This window comes from Mesoplodon mirus (genome assembly GCF_964341445.2).
Source record: "Mesoplodon mirus genome assembly, chromosome: 5".
In the NCBI taxonomy this organism is placed as follows: Eukaryota; Metazoa; Chordata; class Mammalia; order Artiodactyla; family Ziphiidae; genus Mesoplodon; species Mesoplodon mirus.
This window is the reverse complement of record NC_138980.1, coordinates 64,220,561-64,244,431: the sequence shown is the minus strand read 5'-3', so window position 1 is coordinate 64,244,431 and position 23,871 is coordinate 64,220,561. Positions and strand designations below refer to the sequence as shown.

Below are 23,871 nucleotides of genomic sequence, written 5' to 3'. Positions count from 1 at the left end.
TCTAGGCCAAACTCATGAGGGCAAACACAGAAGCTGCAAGACCTCTGAAATCCTAGGCCTAGAATAGACAAAGTGTCACTTCAGCTACATTCTGTTGGTCAAAGCAAGTCACAAGTCCAGCCAGTTTGAAGGGGCAGGAAATAGACCCCACCTCTGAATGGGAGGAGCAGTGTGCATGCACAGGCGTGGGAGGAATTGTGGGCTGCCGGTTTTGCAGATGATCGCCAAGAATGCCTCACTCCCCATCACTGGCAGGTTTGCATGTAGTTCCCATTGGAGAGGCTCCCCTTTCTTATTAGTGGCTGCAACTGCTCAGCGTTTCTTTTTTTTTTTTTTTTTAACATGTGAACATACTCCCTCCCCCCCTTTTCTTATTGGAGTATAATTGCTTTACAATGTTGTGTTAGTTTCTGCTGTACAAGCGAAGTGAATCAGCTATATGTATACATATATCCCCTCCCTCTTGGACCTCCCTCCCAGCCCCCCCCATCCCACCCATCTAGGTCATCACAGAGCATCGAGCTGAGCTCCCTGCGCTATACAGCAGGTTCCCACTACCTATCTATTTTACACATGGTAGTATATTTATGTCAAACCTAATCTCCCAATTCATCCCACCCTCCCCTTCCCCGCTGTGTCCACACGTCCATTCTCTACGTCTGTGTTTCTGTTCCTGCCCTGCAAATAGGTTCATCTGTACCATTGTTCTAGATTCCACATATATGCGTTAATATATGATATTTGCTTTTCTCTTTCTGACTTACTTCACTTTGTATGACAGACTCTAGGTCCATCCACATCTCCACAAATGATCCAATTTCATTGCTTTTGATGGCTGAATAATATTACATTGTATGTATGTACCACATCTTCTTTATCCATTCATCTGTTGATAGACATTTAGGTTGCTTCCATGCCCTGGCTATTGTAAATAGTGCTACAGTGAATATTGGAGTGCATGTGTCTTTTTGAATTACGGTTTTCTCAGGGTAAAGGCCCAGTAGTAGGATTGCTGAGTCATATGGTAGTTCTGTGGTTAGTTTTTTAAGGAACCTCCATACTGTTCTCCATATTGTCTGTATCAATTTACATTCCCAACAACAGTGCAAGAGGGTTCCCTTTTATCCACACCCTCTCCAGCATTTATTGTTTGTAGATTTTTTGATGATGACCATTCTGACCAGTGTGAGATGATATGTCATTGTAGTTTTGATTTGCATTTCTCTAGTAGTGATGTTGAGCATCTTTTCATGTGCCTCTTGGCCATCTGTGTGTCTTCTTTGGAGAAATGTCTATTTAGGTCTTCTGCCCACTTTTTGATTGGGGTGTTTGACTTTTTTGATATTGAGCTTGCATGAGCTGCTTGTAAATTTTGGAGATTAATCCTTTGTCAGTTGCTTTGTTTGCAAATATTTTCTCCCATTCTGAGGGTTGTCTTTTTGCCTTGTTTATGGTTTCCTTTGCTGTGCAAAAGCTTTTAAGTTTAATTAGGTCCCATTTGTTTATTTTTATTTCTATTTCTTTAGGAGGTGGATCCAAAAAGATATTGCTGTGATTTACGTCAAAGAATGTTTTTCCTATGTTTTCCTCTAAGAGTTTTATAGTGTCTGGTCTTACATTTAGGTCTTTAATCCATTTTGAGTTGATTTTCGTATATGGTGTTAGGTAATGTTCTAATTTCATTCTTTTACATGTAGCTGTCCAGTTTTTCCAGCACCACTTATTGAAGAGATTGTCTTTTCTCCATTATATATTCTTGCCTGCTTCATCATAGATTACTTGACCATAGGTGATTGGGTTTATCCCTGGGCTTTCTATCCTGTTCCATTGATCTATTTTTCTGTTTTTGTGCCAGTACCATATTGTCTTGATTACTGTAGCATTGTAGTATAGTCTGAAGTCAGGGAGTCTGATTCCTCCAGCTCCATTTTTTTTTTCTCAAGATAACTTTCGCTATTCGGGGTCTCTTGTGTCTCCATACACATTTTAAGATTTTTTTGTTCTAGTTCTGTGAAAAATGCCACTGGTAATTTGATAGGGATTGCATTGAATCTGTAGATTGCTTTGGGTAATATAGTCATTTTCACAATATTGATTCTTCCAATCCATGAACATGGTATATCTCTCCATCTGTTTGTGTCTTCTTCGACACAGACAGGTCTTTTACCTCCTTAGGTAGGTTTATTCCTAGGTATTTTATTCTTTTTGTTGCAGTCGTAAATGGGATTGTTTCCTTAATTTTCTCTTTCTGATCTTTCGTTTTCACTGTATCGGAATGCAAGAGATATCTGTGCATTAATTTTGTATCCTGCAACTTTACCAAATTCATTGATTAGCTCTAGTAGTTTTCTGGTGGCATCTTTAGGATTTTCTATGTATAGCATCATGTCATCTGCAAACAGTGACCGTTTTACTTCTTCTTTTCCAATTTGTATTTCTTTTATTTCTTTTTCTTCTCTGACTGCCGTTGCTAGGACTTCCAAAACTATGTTGAATAATAGTGGTGAGAGTGGATATCCTTGTCTTGTTCCTCATCTTAGAGGAAATGCTTCCAGTTTTTCACCATTGAGAATGATGTTTGCTGTGGATTTGTCGTATATGGCCTTTATGATGTTGAGGTAGGTTCCCTCTTTGCCCACTTTCTGGAGAGTTTTTATCATAAATTGGTATTGACTTTTGTCAGAAGCTTTTTCTGCATCTATTGAGATGATCATATGGTTTTTCTCCTTCAACTTCTTAATATGGTGTATCACATTGATTGATTTGCATATATTGAAGAATCCTTGCATCCCTGGGAGAAATCCCACTTGATCATGGTGTATGATCCTTTTAATGTGTTGTTGGATTCTGTTTGCTAGTATTTTGTTGAGGATTTTTGCATCTAGGTTCATCAGTGATATTGGTCTATAATTTTCTTTTTTTGTGATATCTTTATCTGGTTTTGGTATCAGGGTGATGGTGGCCTTATAGAACGAGTTTGGGAGTGTTCCTCCCTCTGCAATTTTTTGGAAGAGTTTGAGAAGGATGGGTGTTAGCTCTTCTCTAAATGTTTGATAGAATTCGCCTATGAAGCCATTTGGTCCTGGACTTCTGTTTGTTGGAAGATTTTTAATTACAGTTTCAATTTCATTACTTGTGATTGGTCTGTTTATGTTTTCTAAATCTTCTTGGTTCTGTCAGTGGTCTTCTGTTTCTCCTCAGAACTGCCATTTTTTACATAACCAGGGGGCATGCAACATTTGGTGGTAGTGACAGGTTCAGTCCTCACATACCCTTTGTAAGCCTCAGTATGGAGAGCTAACTCATCAGTGTCTAAAACAGGGAAAACATCTTTGTTTTTAAAATTGACATTTAGAAGAGAGTGAGTTTCTTCCTGGTGAGAAAATTCAGTTTCTCTTTCCTCATAAAACATCTTTTTTGAAGAGAAGGAAAAAGGTTTCTGTGTTTTAACTGACTAAAACATATGGCCTTTCCTCTCCACCCCTCCCCTTTCTCCTCCTCCCCCTCCTCCCTCTCCCTCATTGTTTACTGAGGATTAACACTAGACATTCAGACAAAAGGTTAAAAATGAAGATAACTCCTGAACTGCTTTATGTTGTCCCTGGCACATCCACACACCCTCAAGACAGCACCTGTTTAGAAGCAAGAAGAGCCTGAACCAAGATGGCAGAGTAGAAGAACATGCTCTCACTCCCTCTTGTGAGAACACCAGAGTCACAACTAACTGCTGAACAATCATCGACAGGAAGACACTAGAACTCACCAAAAAAGAAATCCCACATCCAAAGACAAAGGAGACGCAACAAAGAGATGGTAGGAGGGGCGCAATCACAATAAAATCAAATCCCATAACTGTTGGGTGGGTGACTCTCAAACTGGAGAACACTTATACCACAGAAGGCCATCCACTGGAGTGAAGGTTCTGAGCCCCACGTCAGGATTCCCAACCTAGGGGTCTGGCAACGGGAAGAGGAATTCCTAGAGAATTAGACTTTGAAGGCTAGCGGGATTTGATTACAGGACTCTGACAGGACTGAGGGAAACAGTGACTGTACTCTTGGAGGGCACACACAGAGTAGTGTGTGCATTGGGACCCAGGGGAAGGAGCAGTGACCCCAGGGGAGACTGAACCAGACCTACATGCTAGTGTTGGAGGGTCTCCTGCAGAGGCAGTGGGTGGCTGTGGCTCACTCTGAGGACAAGGATACTGGCAACAGAAGTTCTGGGAAGGACTCCTTGGCATGGCATTAGCCCCACCAAAGAGCCTGCACGCTCCAGTGTTGGGTCGCCTCAGGCCAAACAACCAACAGGGAGGGAACCCAGCCCCACCCATCAGCAGTCAAGTGGATTAAAGTTTTACTGAGCTCTGCCTACCAGAGCAACAGCCAGCTCTACCCACCACCAGTCCCTTCCATCAGGAAACTTGCACAAGCCTCTTAGAAAGCCTCATCCACCAGAGGGCAGACAGCAGAAGTAAAAAGAACTACAGTGCTGCAGCCTGTGGAACAAAAACCACATTCACAAAAAGACAGACAAGATGAAAAGGAAGAGGGCTATGTACCAGATGAAGGAACAAGATAAAACCCCAGAAAAACAACTAGATGAAGTGGAGATAGGCAAACTTCCAGAAAAAGAATTCAGAATAATGATAGTGAAAATGATCCAGGACCTCGGAAAAAGAATGGAGGCAAAGATCGAGAAGATGCAAATGTTTAGGAAAGACCTAGAAGAATTAAAGAACAAACAAACAGAGATGAAGAATACAATAATTGAAATGAAAACTACACTCGAAGGAATCAATAGCAGAATAACTGAGGCAGAAGAACGGATAAGTGACCTGGAAGACAGAATGGTGGAATTTACTGCTGCAGAACAGAATAAAGAAAAAAGAATGAAAAGGAATGAAGACAGCCGAAGAGACCTCTGGGACAACATTAAACACAGCCACATTCGCATTACAGGGGTCTCAGAAGGAGAAGAGAGAGAGAAATGATCCGAGAAAATATTTGAAGAGATTATAGTCAAAAACTTCCCTAACATGGGAAAGGAAATAGCCACCCTAGTCCAGGAAGCGCAGAGAAGAAGATATAACAATTATAAATATATATGCACCCAACATAGGAGTACCTCAATACATAAGGCAACTCCTAACAGCTATAGAAGAGGAAACCAACAGTAACACAATAATAGTGGGGGACTTTAACACCTCACTTACACCAATGGACAGATCATCCAAAATGAAAATAAATAAGGAAACACAAGCTCTAAATGACACAACAGACCAGATAGATTTAATTGATATTTATAGGACATTCCATCCAAAAACAGCAGATTACACTTTCTTCTCAAGTGCGCACGGAACATTATCCAGGATAGATGACATCTTGGGTCACAAATCAAGCCCCAGTAAATTTAAGAAAATTGAAATCATATCAAGCATCTTTTCTGACCACATGCTATAAGAGTAGATATCAATTACAGGAAAAAAAACCTGTAAAAAATAGAAACACATAGAGGCTAAACAATACATTACTAAATAACCAAGAGATCACTGAAGAAATCAAAGAGGAAATAAAAAAATACCTAGAGACAAATGACAATGGAAACACGACGATCCAAAACCTATGGGATGCAGCAAAAGCAGTTCTAAGAGGGAAGTTTATAGCTATACAAGCCTACCTCAAGAAACAAGAAAAATCTCAAATAAACAATCTAACCTTACACCTAAAGGAACTAGAGGAAGAAGAATGAACAAAACCCAAAGTTAGCAGAAGGAAAGAAATCATAAAGATCAGAGCAGAAATAAATGAAATAAAAACAAAGAAAACAATAGCAAGGATCAGTAAAACTAAAAGGTCGTACTTTGAGAAAATAAACAAAATTGATAAACCATTAGCCAGACTCATCAAGAAAAAGAGGGAGAGGACTCAAATCAATAAAATTAGAAATGAAAAAGGAGAAGTTACAGCAGACACCACAGAAATACAAAGCATCGTAAGAGACTACTACAAGCAACTCTATGCCAATAAAATGGACAACTTGGAAGAAATGGACAAATTCTTAGAAAGGTATAACCTTCCAAGACGGAACCAGGAAGAAATAGAACATATGAACAGCCCAATCACAAGTAATGAAATTGAAACTGTGGTTAAAAATTTCCAACAAACAAAAGTCCAGGAGCAGATGGCTTCACAGGTGAATTCTATCAAACATTTAGAGAAGAGCTAACACCCGTCCTTCTCAAACTCTTCTGAAAAGTTGCAGAGGAAGGAACACTCCCAAGCTCATTCTGTGAGGCCACCATCACCCTGATACCAAAACCAGACAAAGCTACTACAAACAAAAAAATTACAGACCAATATCACTGATGAATATAGGTGCAAAAATCCTCAACAAAATACTAGCAAACAGAATCCAACAGCACATTAAAAGGATCATACACCATGATCAAGTGGGATTTCTCCCAGGGATTCAAGGATTCTTCAATATACGCAAATTAATCAATGTGATACACCATATTAACAAATTGAAGAATAAAAACCATATGATCATCTGAATAAATGCAGAAAATGCTTTTGACAAAATTCAACACCCATTTATGTTAAAAACTCTCCAGAAAGTGGGCATAGAGGACACCTACTTCAACACAATAAAGGCCATATATGACAACCCCACAGCAAACATCATTCACAATGGTGAAAAACTGAAACCATTTCCTCTGAGATTAGGAACAAGACAAGGATGTCCACTCTCACCACTATTATTCAACATAGTCTTGGAAGTCCTAGCCATGGCAATCAGAGAAGAAAAAGAAATAAAAGGAATACAAATTAGAAAAGAAGAAGTAAAACTGTCACTGTTTGCAGATGACATGGTACTATGCATAGAGAATCGTAAAGATGCCACCAGAAAACTACTAGAGCTAATCAATGAATTTGGTTAAGTTGCAGGATACAAAGTTAATGCACAGAAATCTCTTGCATTCCTATATACTAATGATGAAAAATCTGAAAGAGAAATTAAGGAAACGCTCCCATTTACCATTGCAACAAAAAGAATAAAATACCTAGGAATAAACCTACCTAGGGAGATAAAAGACCTGTATGCAAAAAACTACAAGACACTGATGAAAGAAATTAAAGATGATACCAGCAGATGGAGAGACATACCATGTTCTTGGATTGGAAGAATCAGTAATGTGAAAATGACTATACTGCCCATAGCAATCTACAGATTCAATGCAATCCCTTTCAAATTACCAATGACATTTTTTACAGAGCTAGAACAAAAAATCTTAAAATGTGTATGGAGACACAAAAGACCCTGAATAGCCAAAGCAATCTTGAGGGAAAAAAGCAGAGCTGGAGGAATCAGACTCCCTGACTTCACACTATACTACAAAGCTACAGTAATCAAGACAATACGGTACTGGCACAAAAACAGAAATATAGATCAATGGAACAAGATTGAAAGCCCAGAGATAAACCCACGTACCTATGGTCAGCTAATCTATGACCAAGGAGGCAAGGATATACAATGGAGAAAAGACAGTTTCTTCAATAAGTGGTGCTGGGAAAACTGGACAGCTACATGTAAAAGAATGAAAGTAGAACACTCCCTAACACCATACACAAAAAATTAACTCAAAATGGATTAGACCTAAATGTAAGACTGGACACTATAAAACTCTTAGTGGAAAACATAGGAAGAACACTCTTTGATATAAATCACAGAAAGATATTTTTTGATTCACCTCCTAGAGTAATGGAAATAAAAGCAAAAATAAAAGAATGGGACCTAATGAAACTTCAAAGCTTTTGCACAGCAAAGGAAACCATAAACAAGACAAAAAGACAACCTTCAGAATGGGAGAAAATATTTGCAAACGAATCAATGGACAAAGGATTAATCTCCACAATATATAAACAGCTCATGCAGCTCACTATTAAAAAAACAAACAACCCAATCCAAAAATGGGCAGAAGACCTAAATAGACATTTCTCCACAGAAGACATAAAGATGGCCAAGAAGCACATGAAAAGCTGCTCAACATCACTCATTATTAGAGAAATGCAAATCAAAACTACAATGAGGTATCACCTCACACCAGTTAGAATGGGCATCATCAGAAAATCTACAAACAACAAATGCTGGAGAGGGTGTGGAGAAAAGGGAACCCTCTTGCACTGTTGGTGGGAATGTAAATTGATGTAGCCGCTATGGAGAACAGTATGGAGGATCCTTAAAGAACTAAAAATAGAATTACCATATGACCCAGCAATCCCACTACTGGGCATATACCCAGAGAAAACCATAATTCAAAAAGACACATGCACCCCAGTGTTCATTGAAGCACTATTTACAATAGCCAGGTCATGGAAGCAACCTAAATGCCCATCGACAGATGAATGGATAAAGAAGATGTGGTACATATATACTATGGAATATTACTCAGCCATAAAAATGAACGAACTTGGGTCATTTGTAGAGACGTGGATGCATCTAGAGACTGTTATACAGAGTGAAGTAATTCAGAAAGAGAAAAACAAATATCGTATATTAATGCATATATGTGGAACCTAGAAAAATGGTACAGCTGCAGCGGTTTGCGGGGCAGAAATTGAGACAGATGTAGAGAACAAACGTATGGACACCAAGGGGAGGAAAGCGGCCGGGGGGTGGTGGTGGTGGTGTGATGAATTGGGTGATTGGGATTGACATGTATACACTGATGTGTATAAAATTGATGACTAATGAGAACCTGCTGTATAAGAAAATAAATAAAAGAAAATTCAAAAAAAGGAGACAGAAGCTTTGTTTAGAAAAAGAAGAAAAAAGACAGCACCTGTTTGTGTAGAAACATCCCCTGCTGATCTTCTCTTGTCACAGAGAACCCACCTGTTTCTTGTTCGTGGGAGCCTTAGTGATGTGTTTCTCAAAGACATTCAGTTTGGTCAAATTAAGTACGCTAACCACATACTTAACCTGTTGTGATGCTTCAGAAACTTGGTCCTTCACCTCCTGCACAACCCTGCGGAGGGGAGCAATGTTTGGACCAATTTGTACAAAATATATATCCCAAAGTAAGTGAAGGCAGAGAGGAAAAAGCCAGAAGATATGGATTATTCATGTTTTATAATTTTTTATAAATTGTTCGTTTTCCATGTTGGTAATACATACTGATTTATTTACTCAGTTGAAGGTAATGTGTCTTTTTAATGTACATAGTCTAGCAGTAATAATAATAATGATAGTAATAGTTAACTTTTACTTACAGCTTATTGTCCGCAAGGCATTGTGCTAAGCAGCCTTATATTCATCATATCATTTATTTTTCACAGCAACACTATAAGGTCAGTATTTTTAGCTCTATTTTACAAATTTTGAACCTAGAGTCCAGAGAGTTGAAAAAACAGCTTGTTAGGAGAGGAACAAGGGTTGAACTTAGGACTCCTTTCATAACCCAAGCTATTAAATCTATTCTTGTTAATCTCTAGTGACTGCATTTATTGAGCACCTACTCTTGACCTAAGATAAATGAGGCAGGACCTTTTTTTCCAAGGCCCTCCTGTTTTCTCAGGATATAACTAACCATAATATAGTATGCTAAGTGACATCCAGTAAGATGAATAAAGTGTGTGGTACCACTGAGGAGAAATAATTTAATTCTGCTTGTGCCTGGCTCTGACAGATAAATAGACAATTTCTAGGCAGAGCAAGAGTAGAGATGGGGGGACAGCCTTCCAGAGGAACATTAATCAGTTAATCAACATGAATCAACTCGTGTGTATTAAAACGAAATGGTTGTGAAAGAACTTTGGGTTATGTTAGCAAGTGGTCAGAGATGATGCCAGAGGTTGGATTGAGCCTATCTGTCAAGGGTCTTGAAAGCTATGGGAAAAGGTTGGCACTTATTTCTGAAAAATGGGAGCTCTCGGGGGATTCCAAGTAGAGAGGTAAAATGATTGTATCAGCACTTGAGAAGGACATCCCTGGAAGGTGAACCAGATTGTACTCTGGTTGCTGATATCAGAATCACTCATTAAATAAAAACAAAACCATAGAGTTTACCACACTGTAGTAAACTTGTGGCTATATATTTTAAAAGTCTTGCTCAGAGACTGTAACCTTTGACATACAGCCTTTACTTATTATAGGGTAGAGTAGGATCCTAATGGCTTTTATCTGGGTCTTTTTGCCAGACTTCCTAAAGGGAAATAGTAGCTCATGGCATCATTTCCCATCAACAGCTCCATACCCTGGACTCGACTTGGATTATCTGAAAGCTAAAGAACAGATTTGAGAGTCTGGCTCTTTTTATCTGTAGTCAAATTTCAGAGTTAAAAGTTCAGAGGGCAAAGACTTTGGCTCTTTCTCTGTTTGTTTTAAGGTAATAATTATTTTAAGTTACCATTTCTATATGCACAGAATCTTTACCCAGCTCACACCTTGTCACCCTGAGCCTTAAAACATCAATTAGCCCAATACCTGGGGTTATAGTGGAAGTTATCAATATTTATATGCATCTAGTTAAGATTTCAAGATACTGAACGCTTTCATTGTTCAAGATACCAAAAAGCCCAGAAATTCTGCAATTTCTTACAAGGTTTTCCTTTTATTTCTCTTTTTAAAGGTTAGCTTGCCAATGACTTTGAAAAATTTAAATGTGTAGGAAAAACAATCCTGTCAAGAATCAAACTGCCACCTTTTCATAGATTTGGTTAAACATGAAATCTCAGATTATGTGTATGTCTTAACATCTTCCTGTTAAGTTCCAACATGTAATAGTAGGATTGTTTTGAACAGTCCATGATGTTTCTTTTGGCTGTGGCATTCAAAAGGGTTTCTGCACATGAAGCAGGACATGGGTGTGCACATGTGCCCATGCACCATGTGCTTTTATCAGTATTGTTCCTTTTAATGGCTGTTGATGTTTTACAAAATAAGTTATGATTCTTTTTCCAGTCCATCAGTAGGCTTTGGAAGAGGTAGGAGTGGTGATCTTTGAGTTGTTAATTCTTAGAAATGCCCAAAGATCAGTGCCCCCCCTTTTTTTTTGCCCCTTTTTAATACATGTTAACTTTTAATCTTATATGTCAAGGAGAAGAGCGAGCAACCATGGATGTCCTTGCTTAACAGCTAGTGTAAGCAGCAAGTCCTAAGCAAACTTGCGTTCCTGTTAAAATGGTAGTGTCTTTCAAGGTTGTCTTGATTTGAGTTGATTTGGGCCCACCAAAGTGCCTTGATCTGCTTTTACCAAGATGTTGGTGGCTTTGGAATCCATTGTATCAGTGTTGGGGTTTGTACACAAAATGTGCATCAATTAATAGAATGCAATTGATTTGAACAGTTTCTGGCAACTGACAAAGTGTTGGGCAGTTGTATTTCATTTCCTTGTTATTTCAAGCGGCTGTTGATATGCAAAATTGATGATGATGCTGATGGTGATGATAATGATGATGATGACGAAGAAGAAGAATGCCTGCACACTTTTTACTCCTGTTACTGTGGCCTGCTTGGGAAGCTAATCTTGTGCCTCATGACCATGGCTTTTTTCATCTGTTCATTGATTTATTGTTGTTGTTGTTACCTTTCCTTACATTGGTTTCTGAGTATATTCTGTCTGGTCCTGTCCATGTTAGGTTTAGAAATAAGCTAGATTTACTTATATGCTCAGCTGGAATGCTTCTGTCACAGGCTTTTCTTCTATTTGCTGTGTCAAGTGCCGTGCAAACAGTTCTTTGTTAGTGTCATAAGGTTGTGGATCTGAACATCTATATTCTGCAGCCCCCCCACCCCCAGCCAATAAAGCCCCAGATAAACTAATCATTGTTTGAGCTCCTTTAATGGTTCTCAAATAAGGGTGGAGTTTTGTTATGTTTTAATCCATTCCTCTCAGCAAAGATAACAGGAAATAGAATCTTTCTGGAGATAAGGAAAATCACAGCATCCCATGGATTACCCAGGTTGACTATATATACTGCCAGTTACTAAATGGAATTGTTTCCTTTTGAGGGACTTTTAATAAAACTACTCAAACTACTTTCCAAATTGTTGTTCCCTGGGCCAAAATCTGATACCAACAGGACATCGGACTTCCAACTCTCCTTAAAAAAAACCTCTCTGTGGCTGTAGCCTCTGAATTTGGCTTCTTAACTGGTATATTAAATGAGCCCTGCTAAGACTTGCCAGGCTTTCCAGCAGAAAGGTGCTGGGTTTATGGCTTCTCGTGCCCTGAGCAGTTCTATTCTACAGCCTGTGGATAGAAAGAGTGGGCAGTGTGTGAGCCATGCTCCATAGGCCTAGTCCTCCACCTCCAAAGCAGATACTCCTCAGATTAACCAAGCCCATAACTTATTATTTTTTGTTACTTGAAACCCTGATACATTTATGTTTTAGGAAAATGCTTAGTCCCTTCTCTTATAGAAGCCTTTCTCTTTTGCCTTGTAATCCTAGGCCTCTGTCATTGATTTATTGTCTCAGAGCTACTTGGCAGTTACAGACCAGGAACTCTTCATCATGACCTAATTTTCCTCCCATAAAAATCACAGCACGTAATAAAGAGTACACCACACACGTTACTAGAAGGCTTCTAATCCTTGTAAATTGCAGGAGCATGTTACAGATGGGATTGGAAAAGGTATAAAAATGTGTATGTGACATGGCTAAGAATAAATTCCACAAGTGTCAATGGTCTCCAATGTCAAGATGGGCCCGAGGGGGGCCAGTGAAATTTGAATTTTGTAGACAATGCAAGGGGAAAAGAACAGCAAATTCTAATGTTGTAAAGCAGTTGAGATCGATGTTATACAAAGAGCAGTAATTAAATTTGCACTTATAAATTAAATCTTCATGTCCTGACTGCAGATAATTCATTGTTGAGTCTCCAATTATTTCCCTTCTTATACTTTTTTATTGAATGCAATCATGTCTTTTGAACACTGAGTGTCAAACAGTGTTAGGTGCTTCAGTCCTCGCCTCAGTCCCGGGAGTTTTTACAGATGTGGCAGCTAAAGGTCAGAGTTATATAACTTGCTCAAAGTCACAGAAGCTAGTGAGTGACTAAAATCAGATCCATCAGACTCCAGAACTTATGATCTTTGCATTTTGTCCTCTGTCTCTCAAATTACTGACACGTATAAAGGCCACAGGTGGTTAAGACCCAGACAGTCCAGCTAAGCTGTCTTAAGTCCCAGTCCAGCTGTACTCATTTATGTGACCTTGAACAAATCAGTTAGTCTCAATGAGTCTCAGTTTCCTCACCTACAAGATGACAAGAATAATAGTAGAGTAAAATCCTGAGATAATCCATGTAAATAACAGCATGATAAATACTCAATAAACTTTGGATATTTTTACTGTCACTTATACCACTACTACCTCCTGCCCACTCTGTCAAATTCTGTGCTCAGCATTTAATATGCATTAGCTTTTCAGTATCCCTGCAAGACAGGTGTTAGATCCCCATTTACACAAGGGAAACAGTCTCAGAGGGGTTAAGGCTCTTGCCCCAGTTGAACCCAAGTCTGTATAGCTCCAACACCTATTTGCTTTCTACCCATATAATGACTGTAAATTCCTTTCCTATATATATATATATTTTTTTTTTTTTTGGATGGTGTTTAGGTTTATTTTTTAATTAATTTTTATTGGAGTATAGTTGATTTACAATGTTGTGTTAGTTTCTGCTGTACAGCAAATTGAATCAGTTATACATATATTAGATTCTTTTCCCATATAGGTCCTTACAGAGTACTGAGCAGAGTTCCCTGTGCTATAAGGTAGGTTCTTATTAGTTATCTGTTTTATATATAGTAGTGCGTCTATGTCAATCCCAATCTCCCAATTTATCCCTCCTCCCTTTCCCCCTTGGTAACCATAGGTTTGTTTTCTACATCTGTGACTCTATTTCTGTTTTATAAATAAGTTCATTTGTACCTTTTTTTTAGATTCCACATATAGGTGACATCCGTGACATGGCAATGATGCCAATGTCTCTGACGGTGAAGTCAGTGTAGCTGTAGGTCCTGCCCACTGAGCAGCTGGATCAGGACTCAGCCCAGTTCTATGTGACGGTAGAGGCCAAGCCACCCCTGACCACTCTGCCACACAGCTTAAGGAGAAACAGCAGCTTGGTATTTGCAGGTCTACTAATTCCACTTATAGGAAGATTGAAATTGGGATACTTGGGAGCGTTATCCAGAATCTTTTTTTTTTTTTTTTTTGCGGTACGCGGGCCTCTCACTGCTGTGGCCTCTCCCGTTGCGTAGCACAGGCTCCAGACGCGCAGGCTCAGCGGCCATGGCTCACGGGCCCAGCCGCTCCGCGGCATGTGGGATCTTCCTGGACCGGGGCACGAACCCGTGTCCCCTGCATCGGCAGGCGGACTCTCAACCACTGTGCCACCAGGGAAGCCCCAGAATCATATTTTTATTTTACAGTCTTACTCCCCAGTAGCTTCCAGAAGGCTTACAGCCTCCCTTGTAACTTTTATTTCTAAGGCATTCCTGACTAAGTCAGAATTCGTTTGTAAGTTTGAACAGAATTAATGGGGCACTTGGGGCACAGAATAAATCCCCCCCTTTTGTGTTAAGTTGGAAAGTGTCTGTGAAATGAGATTATTCCAGCCACATGGTAGAGCTCCATAAATCCATTGCTCAGAGATTACATGAGCTCATGCTTCCATCGTTCAGCAGAGGCATTTGTACAGTGATTCTTCTTAACAGAATGAAGGAAACTTCATGAGATTCTCTTGAAGTCATCCCTTCCAAACAAAATAGGATTGGAACAACCAGCAAAACTGTGAATCATTCGGATTCTCATCAGAATTCAACTCAAGCTTTTTTCACAGACACATCTTTTGGCCTGGCTGAGAAGGTGGCCAGGCAGTGAGCAGCCTTTTAACAACTTGCATGTATTCAAGTTTCAGAGTTAAAGGAACAAAAGTAATTTGGGGAATGACTGCTCAGACTCCTTAGTGAAAGTCTGTGTCTTCTGTTCTGACTTGGTCTGATTTGTAGAGGTGCCCTTGTGCCTGGGAAAACCATGTATAATAATAGTGGTGATAGTCCCTTGTCTGGCACTCCACATTTCACAGCAGGCCCCACTTGCACATTAGTGCATTTGATCTCAAGAATAGCCCTTCGGAGTTCTTCAAAAGCCTGGGCCTGGCTCACACTGAGTCCCAGAGAGCTGGCCTTCAGGACTATAGCTCTGGCCCATGGTGAAAATCTCCATCTCCTAGAACTGATTCTAGTATGCTCCAGTAGCTTTCCTTTTAGAGAAAACAGCCAATGAGCAGAATGTAATTCTCATGTGTTCCCGTGTCTCCTCCCGTTTTGCCTGTGTATAAACACTGTTTTGGAAGCAGTTTTCCACGCATCTGTCTAAATCCATGGTCCTTCCTCACGACTCACTCTTCTTTGTTTCTCCAGCATCTACTACAGTTTTTAGGAAAGAAGAAATGCTCACATTTCTGGTGACAGTTGAAATGAAAATGCATATGCATTATCTTTCTTCACATTGTGGTTGAGTGAGGTTCTCATTCTCAGTAGCTCTTTAGGAAAGGAGACAAACTAACACAACATTGTAAAGAAACTATATTCCAATAAAAAGTATTAAAAAATAAGAGAAAAGAAATGAAAAAGAAAAAAAACGGAAAAGAGAGACAAAATTTGGAGGCCAGACATAAGGAGGTGGGGACCTATGTGTGTCTGAATTCATTTTTAGATGTTTTTTAGCTCGGATTGCCGAACATGCTGTACTTAAGGCCAGAGGCAGAAGGGTGCTAAGGGATATCATTATTTGTTGAAATCTGTACTTGTGGGTTTGGGCACCAGCTTCTGTAGTGTAGATTAGCCAGAGAAGATGAGCTGAATGCTGAGGACTGCTGCAGAGGTGGGGAGTGGAGATGTTAGAAACTGCAGCCCTAGGGTCCCATCCCAGCCCCTCTCTTGTTAAGCCGTGTGGCATTAGGAAATCTCTTCCTGTGGAATGGTCATCCTGCTTAGTACCTTTGACTTAGAGGTAAGTCATGTAAAGTACCTTGCACAGTGGCTGGCAGGGGCAAACACTCCTATATAAGAGCAAGTGCCAGTGGTAATGGTGCATGGGGTGTCACTTAGGAGCAGCCCTGGCTCAGCATTGCTGGAGGACAGAACAAAGGGGGAGAGAGCTTCTGAGAAGCTTAGTGGTCCTTGAGCTCAACAACAACCATAATTTCTCTTTTCTTCCCTTGAAGATGCTCAGAAGGAGCCTGGCGACATGTGTAACACTGGTACTGATTTTTAGGGGTTCCAACTCCTCTGGAAGCCAGAAGGATTTTTTTTTTTTTTTTTTTTTTGCGGTACGCGGGCCTCTCACTGTTGTGGCCTCTCCCATTGCAGAGCACAGGCTCCGGACGTGCAGGCTCAACGGCCATGGCTCATGGGCCCAGCCGCTCCGCGGCATGTGGGATCTTCCCGGACTGGGGCACGAACCCGTATCCCCTGCATCGGCAGGCGGACTCTCAACCACTACGCCATCTGGGAAGCCCAGCCAGAAGGTTTTTGTTGTTTTTGTTTTAGGTCCCCTTCTCTCCTTACCTCCTCTCCCCAGTTGAACTCAGCTATGTAGTGATTCAATTTATTTTGTTGAAAGTTCAGTCCCCTAGGGAAAGTATGATAATGCTGTTTTCAGACAGCTGTGTTTGGGAGCAAGACTGACTGAACCAGCTGGCTGGCATCATTGGAGCCCAAGGACCTGCCAACTCATGGAGAGCAGCTGTTTTGGCTGAAATTCTTATCATTCTTATGACTTTGCTTCCTATATCTCAGTTTCTGATTTCTGCTTTTAAATGCGTGCACAAAGGAGGGAAAGCTATGAGAAAGACTCTGATGTGTCTAGGGCCACCCATAGGTGAGGGGAGTGGAGGTGCCACCACTGTGCTCTCATTACTCGTGATTGTTGGGAAAGAGAAAATCCAGAAGGAGGCCAGCTCCAGAGAGTAAGAGATGATAATGAGTGGATCAATAAATATTGATATCTTAATACAGTGGGTGTGTTATGCAACTAGGAAGAATCAGGTGTGAAGATTTTCTTCATGAAGGGAGAAATGTTACAATATAATGTTAGAGAAAACGTATAGGATACAAAACTGTATAAAGAATAGAATTCCAATTATGGAGAAGTGTGTTTTAACATTAAATGAGATAACTCATACAAAGCACTTGACGTGGTAGATACTCAGTAAATCACAGCTACTAGATGCAAATTCTCTAACCACAGGAGACGTGTTGGCCTCAAGCACTGTTGTACCCAGTGTGCCTGGTATAAAGGAGATGCTGAAAAGATCTTTCTAGATTGAATGAATTAGTGTTGTTGTTATTATATGCATTTTAAAAGGAATTGAGAAAATCTAGGGACATAGGTTTCTATGTTACCATCTGTAAGTGTATCTATAATTGTGGCAGCTTAACCTCTCTGCCTCAGTCCTTCATTATAAATGGTGAGGACAGTACTTGAAGTTCAAGGTCACTCAGAACTGAGTGAGCTACATGAAAATACATGCAGCGACTGGTCCCTAGGGAGCCGACCTTGCATGGCAGTGACTGTAATCATGGTAAGCGCCATGTAAGTGGTAGCTATTATAATAATTCTGTTGTACTTGGATCTGTAGGAAAAAAAAGATGAGCATTGTCATGATTTTTATCTGTCATTTGCTTCTCAGTTTTTACCATGGACTTTTTTTTTTTTTTTTTGCAATGAAAGCTTAAAAGAAAAAACCTCATATGGAAATAAAACTCAAATGCTAACAGTGGTTACCTCTAAATAGTGGAATTGGGATAATTTTTCTATTTCCTTCTTGATGCTTTTCTACATTTTCCAAACTGTTTGTAGTATGTATGTTACATACTGTATGTTACATACTGTATGTTACTTCTATCATCAAGATTTGGGGGAAACAACCTTCTTTCCCTTTTTTAAATAAGAAAAAGAACGCTCAGCATCAAAGATAACACAAAGCTGCTGAACTAGGTGCTCCATCTGGGGATGATTGAGGACTAGAAGATGCTGCCCTGTTCTGGGCTTCTTTTGGGGGATGTTATTTAAATGCATGTTTCACAGCCTCAGAAAGTTGTGAAGCAGTTGTTAAGAACTGGGAAACAGAACCAATGAGGAAAAGTAAAGTAGTTTTAGTTCATCCGTTCTGGACAAAGGTGGTCAAAAAACTTTAAGCCCTCTTCACAGACAATGGCTTATATTTAGCACAGCAGCTTTCCATTGGCTTCGGAGAGAGAACAAGCAAAAAGCAGATCTGTGGAAATGATAGCAGAAGGGGTGAGAAGTGGAAGTGAATGGTTCCCAAACCTTGGGATGCACTTCCAAAGGAGGACGTTTCGTGCCAATTCCTAGAGATGTTTAAAATAGAGTCCTGAGCAAATCTTGGTTGTCTTTTTCAGTCTTTTTCTTGCTGATTCTTAGACTCCATCAAGCTTTTCCGTCATACTTGTCTGGACCTGAGCTATCTCCCCAGTTCACAGTAGCGTGTAACCTTTTTATGAAACTATTTTGCAGATATTTAACACGGTGCCTGACGCACCCCTCACCAATGCCCAGCTGCACCTGTCTCGGAAGAAGAGCAGTGACTCCAAGCCCCCATCCTGCAGCGAGAGGCCCCTGACGCTCTTCCACACCATGCAGTCAACAGAGAAACGTGAGTGCCACTACTCAGGGCCAACATGGTCCCCAGGGGACATCCAGGCCTCCTCCCAGCTGCCCGGGGTGCTCACCTCCAGCCTCTGTGTGCGTTGCTGCCTTTTGTGTCCTTGAGGACACTGTATCGGCCATTGTACCCTGCCGGGTTCCGTGGCTGAGTAACCTCAACAGGACAGGAAGCAGGGGTGCTGAGGATGAAAGGGAGGGCCACGCTGCCCAGGATCCTCTTTCTGTCCCCTGTGGGCAGACAGCTGAGCCCCTTTTCCTCCAGCTGCACGATCAGATCTAAGCTCAGGCGTCACTTCTTCGGCCTGTCTTTTGTTAGCGACTCCCCTAGAACCAGTTTCCCTTCCTTTTCTCGGGTTGTAACTCAGTGCTTATTCGTGCGAGTCACACGCCCCACTGGAATGGGGCTCTCTCTGCACAGGGACCTTGTTTGGCTTGCTTGTCCTTCCCCTCCACCTCTCCTGGGCTTGACACACAGTGGATGCTTAGTAAATGTGTGGAATTAATTCACGGATTAATAGGAGAGCATTGCCCTCTTTGTTCCAGGTAGCAGAGTGTTCTCACCACAACTGTATCGAATCTTGTTTTCACCTCTGGATTTCTGAGTTCTTTGCAGCAATTGGGTTACTGGGCCCTCAAATCTCCAGTCTGGTTTCAGCCTTTGTAATGAGGGAGTCCAGTGGTGGAGGGTGGGAGTCGAGGGTCCCAGCTGTGCCCGAAGGCAGGCAGCCCTGGGTCCCTGTGCCGGCGACAGCATTCAGGCAAGTCTCCTGCCTTCTCTCAGCCTCAGTTTACTTGTCTGTAAAATAGGGATAATAGGGCCTACCTCATAGGGAAGTGGTGTGGATTCAATGAACTTATGCAGCTAGGCAGCTGGCACAGGCCTAGACATGGCAAGGCCATCGACTGAGAGCTGCTGCTACTATTATTAGTTCCTGTTTAATCACACGCAGACACCAAGGAGTATAAAAACGTGACCTCGTCTGTAAGGAGCTCACATTTGAATAAAGGAAGTAGACAAGTGAATAGGTAATGGTAAGTCGGCAGGATAACTGCTCTCAGATGTGTGCATTCAGGGAGCCAGGAGAACACGGTGGTTGAAAGCACTCATGGGCACCAGGCACCTGAGTGAGAGTCCTCCTCGGCTGCTCTCTGGCTGTGTGACGTGGGCCAGTTATCTGCCATTGCATGGCCTCAGTCTCCTCTTCTGGAAAACAGGGATAACAGTTTCCTTATAGGCTTGTTGTGAGGAATAAAGCACTTCAAATGGTTCTCAGTAAATGCTGGGAGGTGTGGCGGTGGTATTATTATTATATACTTATTATATTTTTTATGTATTTATATGTTTATTTTTATATGTTTATATAAATATGATATTTATTGTATATATTATATATATATATAATATTCTCTATGAGTTACAGTAAAGGTGCAATTCAGAAAAATGACCCACATTGCTTTGAAGAGGAAAGAGACCCCATATCTGGATTGGCATCTCTCTCTTTGTTACAGAAAATGTTTTTTATCCCTTTGTCATTCAGAAGTAATGGCCTTCCCTATCATTACTCATGAACACAAATCTTCCCCACCCCTGGAGGATCACTGTTTTTAAAGAGGTCGTCATATCCCATAATATGGCTGCACATTGGTGCAACCACTGAGGTTGTTTCAGATATGTTGCTTTTATGAGTAAAGCCACTATAATCATCCTCATAGCTAAATCTGTTCATATTCATGATTATTTCCTTATGATCAATTCCTGGAAGAATTTCTGGGACAGCAGGTATGCACAGTTTTAGAGCTTTGGCCCGTACTGGGATTGGCTTCCCATCGAACAATAGCCTGTGTTCCCCTTAAGTATCTGGCTGGGGTCGTTCTTGCTGTGGTCTGTAACAGAAAACACTTGGAACAGGCCTGGCCTCACCCACATCTGCCACAAACACAGCATCGAGCTGTGGGGTGAGATGCTTCTCATGTTTCCACGACAGCCATGGTCACCTAAGGTTTTGTACTAAGCAATGTACAGTGCAGATCAGGACAGATCAGACGATATTGGTAAATTCCTCTAAGCTTGAAATAGTGCCGAGTTTATGGTTAGATGGAAACAGAGGCAGCTCTGGATCAGGTCTTAAAGCATATTCTGGGAGCACGTAAGAAAGAAGATGGTGATTAGGAGAAAATCAATTAGATCCTTGCCCAAGATTAATTTTATCACACGAGGCAGCAGGTGAAAGTTAAGGATGTGTGAAAGCAGACGTGCCTAAGCTGCAGATCAAGCCGTCCCTGTCTGCACACAGGGGACAGGAGGATGGGAGATGGGAAGACAGTGAAGCACTACATCTTCTCTCTGAACACGAGGAGACGCTCCCTGGAAACGGGGCTGGAATCTCCATATGCGCAGATATTTGTGGGGTGCTCAACTTTCCTCCCTTTCTCTGGAGAAACATTTTCACTGAAAAGCACATAGGGGTGCGTGTATACATATACTTTTTAGAGTTGATTTTAGAAACCCTTATTTTCCTGGGAAATTAGAGTAATGTCCAGGCTGGCCTGGAAAGGCACCATAGGAGCAGGAGCTGGAAGGTTCTGCCAGCTCTCGCCCCTCCTAGGTTGCAGTGCAGCCACTCACCACTGTTAGATGAGCAGGTCACAGTGTACTGTTTTCACACACGAACCCTCCCCTTTGTCTGGTCTATGGACAAAAATAGATGACTATCAAAGCACTTCACTGAGTTTACTCTTTGGAGTTAAAATGCTGGGGAAGACTCTGCAGGTAATTTGTGGGGGAAAAAAAATGCTGTATTTCCATACAGTGATGTTTTTCAGATTAAGGCCTCTTTCCATACCTAGCTCTGTACTTCCCAAACTTGAATCATTTACATAGGCCTTCATTCACTCTTTGGGCTACAACCACATAACTTTTGCACTGTTGTTTGTTTAATATATTTATATAAATCAATTTGAAAGCAGCTCACTTCTTTACACGGCCTCGTCCTACTCAGTAAAATTTCTACAACGTGAATTTTATTATCTTACTGTATTACTCTCTAATATACATGAAAATAAATATGAAACTGTTCAACTAAAAAATGTTCATCCACATTTGACCTTAGAATTGTTGTGTGTCCACCTGTGGAATACGTACTACAGTTTGGAGTCCACAGAGCTTGCTCTAAATTTCTGACGGGCTCAGATCCTCCTTCTTAACCTAAACACACAAACTCAAGATTCCTTTGTCTGCTCAACTGGAACTGGGTTCAGATGTTGTCCGTTAGCTGTTTATATCACTGTGAACACTCGCCATTCATCTGTCGATTTCACGTTGTGCACTCTGAGTTCGTTGTGACCCCTCTCCAGGTTTCACATGACCTTACCTTTCTTCAGATTTTTGCCACAGAGTAGATACATTGTTACAGGGATCGCACCTATGAGAACACACACACACACACACAAACACGTACACCTACACAATATCTCCATGTACCTCTCTTCTACCTTCAGACTTCATATGATACTGTCAGAACCTCATTTCCTATTATGTCTCTGTACCTACTCTCTTTTGAGTTCACTTATGTTTTTCCTCATTGGCATACTTGCAGTTTAATATTTGTTCTGTGATCCATGGGTCAGCCCTCTCTTCAGCCCCTAGTTGACATGCTTGATGAGCCCAGAACTCCCAGAGTAGTTCTCTTGGGTGCTTCCCACCAGCACACGTTTGCCCTTCACCTCGCTGCAGTGCCCCTGCCCTGTGCAGAAGTTGGAGCCCATTCTTATCTCTTAGAAGTGAATCTGTGCCAACACTCTGGCCTCAGATTGTCATGGAAGTATCTGGCATGTTAGTTGATGCTCACTGATATGTGTTTTATTTTCCAGAAGGAGTTTTTCATTCTGTGTGGGTGGACCAGTTGTGTGCCCAGGCACCTCTGTACGACTCGTCCACTTTAATCTGAGAGTGGTAGTGGAGTCGTCTCCAGGTGGCTTTTTCCTTTTCCCAGTGTTATCTCATCTCATCCTTATAATTGGTAATCACCCCATGAGGTAGGTTCTCATCATCCACATTTTACAAACAAGTAAACCAGGGCTCGAAGGGTTAAGCAGTCACACAGCTAGCGAACGGCAGAGAAGGGATTTGTACCCAAGTCATGCCCCTTCCCCATGCCATGTTGTCAGTTCTTGAGCTGCTGAAGTGAAAACCTTGCTAGACTGAGTTAAGGAAGCAATAAAAACCATCTGTCCCAGAGTCCAGCGTTGCCACAGAGGCAGCTAAACCATATTGAATGGGTTCCTCAATACGTGTGGTGGCAAGCAGCAGCCACACGACGACCCCCACCACCACGTCACCCCAGCTCTGCGGCGAGCAGTGTGCATTCAACAGTCACTTAATATGCTGGGCCAAGGCAGTCATCTCGTTTGTGATCACTTTAGAACAGATGGAAGGAGGTTTTTCAACTGTGCTGCCAGATGAATGGTAGCAAAGGAGATTATTGTTTAATCTCCAAGTTAACACGCAAATACATCATGCAGCAGAGATTGGACTGGTATGTCTAGGTGAAAGCTATACTTCTTCCAGGCAACTGCAGAAGGTAGAGCCAGAGGATTAGAGGGAACCAAGCACCCAGGTCTTGTACTTCTTAAGATTTCTTCCAAAAGGTTGCAAGGTGACACTTATCACTTATTTTGTCCTGAATTTTTAATACTTAACACAGGCATACCTCTTTTTATTGCACTTTGCTTTATTGCACTTCGCAGATACTGCGCTTTCCTCAAATTGAAGGTTTGTGGCAACACTGCGATGTCAGGTGATGGTTAGCTTTTTTTGTCAATAAAGTTTTTTGTAATTAAAGTGTGTATATTGTTGTTTTAGACATAGTGCTATCACATACTTTAAATAGACAACAGTGTAGGGTGAACTTTTATACGCACTGGGAAACCCAAAAATTCATGTGACTTGCCTTGTTGCAATATTTGCTTTATTGCAGTGGTCTGGAACCAAACCCAAAATATCTCCAAAGTATACCTGTCCCAAGGTGTTAAACTATGTTTCTGGGAAGTGTGGTTCTTAGACTTGGGTGTGCATTAGAATCATGTAAGGAGCTTGTTGAAAGATACAGATGCCTGGTCTCCTCCCCAGTACATTCTGAATCAGGTCATGCCTGGAGCTCAGGCCTC

General features: G+C 41.1%; 1 protein-coding gene across 3 annotated transcripts in view; it reads left to right on the top strand.

Moving 5' to 3' along the window:
- Positions 1-23,871, top strand: part of ARHGAP26 (Rho GTPase activating protein 26) — a 490,933-nt gene that overhangs the window by 383,826 nt on the left and 83,236 nt on the right. For all 3 annotated transcript variants that reach the window (XR_014294215.1, XM_082622793.1, XM_082622792.1), the window contains exon 19: positions 18,556-18,694. Coding sequence is in view for 2 of the 3 variants with exons in the window: in XM_082622793.1 (XP_082478919.1) it covers positions 18,556-18,694 (139 nt within the window). In the remaining variant the exon portion in view is untranslated. The remainder of the gene's footprint in view (positions 1-18,555; positions 18,695-23,871) is intronic.